Here is a 10,000-nt window from a genome sequence, read left to right as displayed (position 1 = left end):
TGTGTGTCTGTGTGTGTGTGTGTGTGTGTGTGTCTGTGTGTGTTGTGTGTGTGTGTGTGTGTGTGTGTGTGTGTGTGTGTGTGTGTGTGTGTGTGTGTGTGTGTGTGTGTAGGTGAAGTGTTGTAAATACTGGCCTGATGACACAGAGATCTACGGCGACATGAAGGTGACACTGATCGAGACTCAGCTGCTGTCAGAGTACGTGATCCGAACCTTCGCTGTGGAGAAGGTAGGACACACACACACACACACACACACACACACACACACACACACAATAACTTACACTAATAACTGGGCGTGTCTTTGTGTCACAGAGGGGCGTGGCCGAGATCAGAGAGATCCGACAGTTTCATTTCACTGGTTGGCCTGATCATGGGGTGCCGCTTCACGCCACTGGTCTGCTGGGATTCATCCGCCGCGTCAAGGCCAAGACCCCGCCCACCGCCGGCCCCACTGTGGTCCACTGCAGGTAACACACCGTCCAATCACATCCGCACACCGTCCAATCACATCAACACACCGTCCAATCACATCAACACACCGTCCAATCACATCCGCACACCGTCCAATCACATCAACACACCGTCCAATCACATCCGCACACCGTCCAATCACATCAACACACCGTCCAATCACATCAGCACACCGTCCAATCACATCAACACACCGTCCAATCACATCAACACACCGTCCAATCACATCCGCACACCGTCCAATCACATCCACACACCGTCCAATCACATCAACACACCGTCCAATCACATCCGCACACCGTCCAATCACATCAACACACCGTCCAATCACATCAACACACCGTCCAATCACATCCGCACACCGTCCAATCACATCCACACACCGTCCAATCACATCATCACACCGTCCAATCACATCCGCACACCGTCCAATCACATCAACACACCGTCCAATCACATCAACACAACGTCCAATCACATCCAATCACCGTCCAATCACATCCACACACCGTCCAATCACATCCACACACCGTCCAATCACATCCAATCACCGTCCAATCACATCCAATCACATCAACACACCATCCAATCACATCCAATCACATCAACACACCGTCCAATCACATCCAATCACATCCACACACCGTCCAATCACATCAACACACCGTCCAATCACATCAACACAACGTCCAATCACATCCGCACACCGTCCAATCACATCAACACACCGTCCAATCACATCAACACACCGTCCAATCACATCCGCACACCGTCCAATCACATCCACACACCGTCCAATCACATCCAATCACCGTCCAATCACATCCAATCACATCAACACACCATCCAATCACATCCAATCACATCAACACACCGTCCAATCACATCCAATCACCGTCCAATCACATCCAATCATCGTCCAATCACATCCACACACCGTCCAATCACATCCACACACCGTCCAATCACATCAACACACCGTCCAATCACATCAACACACCGTCCAATCACATCCGCACACCGTCCAATCACATCCACACACCGTCCAATCACATCCAATCACCGTCCAATCACATCCAATCACATCAACACACCATCCAATCACATCCAATCACATCAACACACCATCCAATCACATCCAATCACCGTCCAATCACATCCAATCATCGTCCAATCACATCCACACACCGTCCAATCACATCCACACACCGTCCAATCACATCCAATCACCGTCCAATCACATCCAATCACCGTCCAATCACATCCACACACCGTCCAATCACATCCACACACCGTCCAATCACATCCAATCACCGTCCAATCACATCCAATCACATCAACACACCATCCAATCACATCCAATCACATCAACACACCGTCCAATCACATCCAATCACCGTCCAATCACATCCAATTACCGTCCAATCACATCCACACACCGTCCAATCACATCCACACATCGTCCAATCACATCCAATCACCGTCCAATCACATCCAATCACCGTCCAATCACATCCAATCACATCAACACACCATCCAATCACATCCAATCACCGTCCAATCACATCCAATCACATCAACACACCGTCCAATCACATCCAATCACCGTCCAATCACATCCAATCACCGTCCAATCACATCCAATCACATCAACACACCGTCCAATCACATCCGCACACCGTCCAATCACATCCACACACCGTCCAATCACATCAACACAACGTCCAATCACATCAACACACCGTCCAATCACATCCAATCACCGTCCAATCACATCCACACACCGTCCAATCACATCCACACACCGTCCAATCACATCCAATCACCGTCCAATCACATCCAATCACCGTCCAATCACATCCAATCACCGTCCAATCACACCATCCAATCACATCCAATCACATCTGCACACCGTCCAATCACATCAACACACCATCCAATCACATCCACACACCGTCCAATCACATCAACACACCGTCCAATCACATCCAATCACATCAACACACCGTGCAATCACATCCAATCACATCTGCACACCGTCCAATCACATCCACACACCGTCCAATCACATCAACACACCGTCCAATCACATCTGCACACCGTCCAATCACATCAACACACCATCCAATCACATCCACACACCGTCCAATCACATCCGCACACCGTCCAATCACATCCACTCACCGTCCAATCACATCCACACACCGTCCAATCACATCCAATCACATCAAATCACATCAACACACTGTCCAATCACATCCAATCACATCAACACACCGTCCAATCACATCCAATCACATCAGCACACCGTCCAATCACATCCAATCACATCAACACACTGTCCAATCACATCCAATCACATCAACACACCGTCCAATCACATCCAATCACATCCAATCACATCAACACACTGTCCAATCACATCCAATCACATCAACACACTGTCCAATCACATCCAATCACATCAACACACCGTCCAATCACATCCAATCACATCAACACACCGTCCAATCACATCCAATCACCGTCCAATCACATCCAATCACATCAACACACCGTCCAATCACATCCAATCACCGTCCAATCACATCCAATCACCGTCCAATCACATCCAATCACATCAACACACCGTCCAATCACATCCGCACACCGTCCAATCACATCCACACACCGTCCAATCACATCAACACAACGTCCAATCACATCAACACACCGTCCAATCACATCCGCACACCATCCAATCACATCAACACACCGTCCAATCACATCAACACACCGTCCAATCACATCCGCACACCATCCAATCACATCAACACACCATCCAATCACATCAACACACCGTCCAATCACATCAACACACCGTCCAATCACATCAACACACCGTCCAATCACATCCGCACACCGTCCAATCACATCAACACACCGTCCAATCACATCAACACACCATCCAATCACATCCACACACCGTCCAATCACATCCGCACACCGTCCAATCACATCCACTCACCGTCCAATCACATCCACACACCGTCCAATCACATCCAATCACATCAGCACACCGTCCAATCACATCCAATCACATCAACACACTGTCCAATCACATCCAATCACATCAACACACCGTCCAATCACATCCAATCACATCAGCACACCGTCCAATCACATCCAATCACATCAACACACTGTCCAATCACATCCAATCACATCAACACACCGTCCAATCACATCCAATCACATCCAATCACATCAACACACTGTCCAATCACATCCAATCACATCAACACACTGTCCAATCACATCCAATCACATCAACACACCGTCCAATCACATCCAATCACATCAACACACCGTCCAATCACATCCAATCACCGTCCAATCACATCCAATCACATCAACACACCGTCCAATCACATCCAATCACCGTCCAATCACATCCAATCACCGTCCAATCACATCCAATCACATCAACACACCGTCCAATCACATCCGCACACCGTCCAATCACATCCACACACCGTCCAATCACATCAACACAACGTCCAATCACATCAACACACCGTCCAATCACATCCGCACACCATCCAATCACATCAACACACCGTCCAATCACATCAACACACCGTCCAATCACATCCGCACACCATCCAATCACATCAACACACCGTCCAATCACATCAACACACCGTCCAATCACATCAACACACCGTCCAATCACATCCGCACACCGTCCAATCACATCAACACACCGTCCAATCACATCAACACACCATCCAATCACATCCACACACCGTCCAATCACATCCGCACACCGTCCAATCACATCCACTCACCGTCCAATCACATCCACACACCGTCCAATCACATCCAATCACATCAGCACACCGTCCAATCACATCCAATCACATCAACACACTGTCCAATCACATCCAATCACATCAACACACCGTCCAATCACATCCAATCACATCAGCACACCGTCCAATCACATCCAATCACATCAACACACTGTCCAATCACATCCAATCACATCAACACACCGTCCAATCACATCCAATCACATCCAATCACATCAACACACTGTCCAATCACATCCAATCACATCAACACACTGTCCAATCACATCCAATCACATCAACACACCGTCCAATCACATCCAATCACATCAACACACCGTCCAATCACATCCAATCACCGTCCAATCACATCCAATCACATCAACACACCGTCCAATCACATCCAATCACCGTCCAATCACATCCAATCACCGTCCAATCACATCCAATCACATCAACACACCGTCCAATCACATCCGCACACCGTCCAATCACATCCACACACCGTCCAATCACATCAACACAACGTCCAATCACATCAACACACCGTCCAATCACATCCGCACACCATCCAATCACATCAACACACCGTCCAATCACATCAACACACCGTCCAATCACATCCGCACACCATCCAATCACATCAACACACCGTCCAATCACATCAACACACCGTCCAATCACATCAACACACCGTCCAATCACATCCGCACACCGTCCAATCACATCAACACACCGTCCAATCACATCAACACACCGTCCAATCACATCCGCACACCGTCCAATCACATCAACACACCGTCCAATCACATCAACACACCGTCCAATCACATCCGCACACCGTCCAATCACATCAACACACCGTCCAATCACATCAACACACCGTCCAATCACATCCGCACACCGTCCAATCACATCAACACACCGTCCAATCACATCAACACACCGTCCAATCACATCCGCACACCGTCCAATCACATCAACACACCGTCCAATCACATCCGCACACCGTCCAATCACATCCACACACCGTCCAATCACATCCAATCACCGTCCAATCACATCCACACACCGTCCAATCACATCCACACACCGTCCAATCACATCCAATCACCGTCCAATCACATCCAATCACCGTCCAATCACATCCAATCACATCAACACACCATCCAATCACATCCAATCACATCTGCACACCGTCCAATCACATCAACACACCGTCCAATCACATCCGCACACCATCCAATCACATCAACACACCGTCCAATCACATCAACACACCGTCCAATCACATCCGCACACCATCCAATCACATCAACACACCGTCCAATCACATCAACACACCGTCCAATCACATCAACACACCGTCCAATCACATCCGCACACCGTCCAATCACATCAACACACCGTCCAATCACATCAACACACCGTCCAATCACATCCGCACACCGTCCAATCACATCAACACAACGTCCAATCACATCAACACACCGTCCAATCACATCCGCACACCATCCAATCACATCAACACACCGTCCAATCACATCAACACACCGTCCAATCACATCCGCACACCGTCCAATCACATCAACACACCGTCCAATCACATCAACACACCGTCCAATCACATCAACACACCGTCCAATCACATCCGCACACCGTCCAATCACATCAACACACCGTCCAATCACATCCGCACACCGTCCAATCACATCCGCACACCGTCCAATCACATCCACACACCGTCCAATCACATCCAATCACCGTCCAATCACATCCACACACCGTCCAATCACATCCACACACCGTCCAATCACATCCAATCACCGTCCAATCACATCCAATCACCGTCCAATCACATCCAATCACATCAACACACCATCCAATCACATCCAATCACATCTGCACACCGTCCAATCACATCAACACACCGTCCAATCACATCCGCACACCATCCAATCACATCAACACACCGTCCAATCACATCAACACACCGTCCAATCACATCCGCACACCATCCAATCACATCAACACACCGTCCAATCACATCAACACACCGTCCAATCACATCAACACACCGTCCAATCACATCCGCACACCGTCCAATCACATCAACACACCGTCCAATCACATCAACACACCGTCCAATCACATCCGCACACCGTCCAATCACATCAACACAACGTCCAATCACATCAACACACCGTCCAATCACATCCGCACACCATCCAATCACATCAACACACCGTCCAATCACATCAACACACCGTCCAATCACATCCGCACACCGTCCAATCACATCAACACACCGTCCAATCACATCAACACACCGTCCAATCACATCAACACACCGTCCAATCACATCCGCACACCGTCCAATCACATCAACACACCGTCCAATCACATCCGCACACCGTCCAATCACATCCGCACACCGTCCAATCACATCCACACACCGTCCAATCACATCCAATCACCGTCCAATCACATCCACACACCGTCCAATCACATCCACACACCGTCCAATCACATCCAATCACCGTCCAATCACATCCAATCACCGTCCAATCACATCCAATCACATCAACACACCATCCAATCACATCCAATCACATCTGCACACCGTCCAATCACATCAACACACCATCCAATCACATCCACACACCGTCCAATCACATCAACACACCGTCCAATCACATCAACACAACGTCCAATCACATCCAATCACCGTCCAATCACATCCACACACCGTCCAATCACATCCACACACCGTCCAATCACATCCAATCACCGTCCAATCACATCCAATCACATCAACACACCGTCCAATCACATCCAATCACATCAACACACCGTCCAATCACATCCAATCACATCTGCACACCGTCCAATCACATCAACACACCGTCCAATCACATCCACACACCGTCCAATCACATCAACACACCATCCAATCACATCCACACACCGTCCAATCACATCCACACACCGTCCAATCACATCAACACACCGTCCAATCACATCAACACACCATCCAATCACATCCACACACCGTCCAATCACATCCGCACACCGTCCAATCACATCCACTCACCATCCAATCACATCCACACACCGTCCAATCACATCCAATCACATCAGCACACCGTCCAATCACATCCAATCACATCAACACACTGTCCAATCACATCCAATCACATCAACACACCGTCCAATCACATCCAATCACATCAGCACACCGTCCAATCACATCCAATCACATCAACACACTGTCCAATCACATCCAATCACATCAACACACCGTCCAATCACATCCAATCACATCCAATCACATCAACACACTGTCCAATCACATCCAATCACATCAACACACTGTCCAATCACATCCAATCACATCAACACACCGTCCAATCACATCCAATCACATCAACACACCGTCCAATCACATCCAATCACCGTCCAATCACATCCAATCACATCAACACACCGTCCAATCACATCCAATCACCGTCCAATCACATCCAATCACCGTCCAATCACATCCAATCACATCAACACACCGTCCAATCACATCCGCACACCATCCAATCACATCCACACACCGTCCAATCACATCAACACAACGTCCAATCACATCAACACACCGTCCAATCACATCCGCACACCATCCAATCACATCAACACACCGTCCAATCACATCAACACACCGTCCAATCACATCCGCACACCATCCAATCACATCAACACACCGTCCAATCACATCAACACACCGTCCAATCACATCAACACACCGTCCAATCACATCCGCACACCGTCCAATCACATCAACACACCGTCCAATCACATCAACACCCCGTCCAATCACATCCGCACACCGTCCAATCACATCCGCACACCGTCCAATCACATCCACACACCGTCCAATCACATCAACACACCGTCCAATCACATCAGCACACCGTCCAATCATATCCAATCACATCAACACACCGTCCAATCACATCCAATCACATCAACACACCGTCCAATCACATCCAATCACATCCACACACCGTCCAATCACATCCGCACACCGTCCAATCACATCAACACAACGTCCAATCACATCAACACACCGTCCAATCACATCCGCACACCATCCAATCACATCAACACACCGTCCAATCACATCAACACACCGTCCAATCACATCCGCACACCGTCCAATCACATCAACACACCGTCCAATCACATCAACACACCGTCCAATCACATCAACACACCGTCCAATCACATCCGCACACCGTCCAATCACATCAACACACCGTCCAATCACATCAACACACCGTCCAATCACATCCGCACACCGTCCAATCACATCCGCACACCGTCCAATCACATCCACACACCGTCCAATCACATCCAATCACCGTCCAATCACATCCAATCACCGTCCAATCACATCCAATCACATCAACACACCATCCAATCACATCCAATCACATCTGCACACCGTCCAATCACATCAACACACCATCCAATCACATCCACACACCGTCCAATCACATCAACACACCGTCCAATCACATCAACACAACGTCCAATCACATCCAATCACCGTCCAATCACATCCACACACCGTCCAATCACATCCACACACCGTCCAATCACATCCAATCACATCCAATCACATCCAATCACCGTCCAATCACATCCAATCACATCAACACACCGTCCAATCACATCCAATCACATCAACACACCGTCCCATCACATCCAATCACATCTGCACACCGTCCAATCACATCAACACACCATCCAATCACATCCACACACCGTCCAATCACATCCAATCACCGTCCAATCACATCCAATCACATCAACACACCGTCCAATCACATCCGCACACCGTCCAATCACATCCACACACCGTCCAATCACATCTGCACACCGTCCAATCACATCAACACACCATCCAATCACATCCACACACCGTCCAATCACATCCGCACACCGTCCAATCACATCCACTCACCGTCCAATCACATCCGCACACCATCCAATCACATCAACACACCGTCCAATCACATCAACACACCGTCCAATCACATCAACACACCGTCCAATCACATCCGCACACCGTCCAATCACATCAACACACCGTCCAATCACATCAACACACCGTCCAATCACATCCGCACACCGTCCAATCACATCCGCACACCGTCCAATCACATCCACACACCGTCCAATCACATCAACACACCGTCCAATCACATCAGCACACCGTCCAATCATATCCAATCACATCAACACACCGTCCAATCACATCCAATCACATCAACACACCGTCCAATCACATCCAATCACATCCACACACCGTCCAATCACATCCGCACACCGTCCAATCACATCAACACAACGTCCAATCACATCAACACACCGTCCAATCACATCCGCACACCATCCAATCACATCAACACACCGTCCAATCACATCAACACACCGTCCAATCACATCCGCACACCGTCCAATCACATCAACACACCGTCCAATCACATCAACACACCGTCCAATCACATCAACACACCGTCCAATCACATCCGCACACCGTCCAATCACATCAACACACCGTCCAATCACATCAACACACCGTCCAATCACATCCGCACACCGTCCAATCACATCCGCACACCGTCCAATCACATCCAC

At 48.8% G+C, this 10,000-nt stretch overlaps 1 protein-coding gene across 5 annotated transcripts in view; it reads left to right on the top strand.

Moving 5' to 3' along the window:
• LOC110004054 (receptor-type tyrosine-protein phosphatase mu) overlaps positions 1-10,000 on the top strand; it is a 106,065-nt gene that overhangs the window by 93,575 nt on the left and 2,490 nt on the right. For all 5 annotated transcript variants that reach the window (XM_065948666.1, XM_065948670.1, XM_065948667.1 and 2 more), the window contains 2 exons: positions 113-229; positions 318-472. In XM_065948666.1, the coding sequence (XP_065804738.1) occupies positions 113-229; positions 318-472 (272 nt within the window). The remainder of the gene's footprint in view (positions 1-112; positions 230-317; positions 473-10,000) is intronic.

The sequence above is a fragment of the Labrus bergylta genome, chromosome 20, assembly GCF_963930695.1.
Source record: "Labrus bergylta chromosome 20, fLabBer1.1, whole genome shotgun sequence".
Taxonomy (NCBI): Eukaryota; Metazoa; Chordata; class Actinopteri; order Labriformes; family Labridae; genus Labrus; species Labrus bergylta.
Note: the sequence above shows the minus strand (reverse complement) of the source record. Positions and strands in the feature narration are given on the sequence as shown.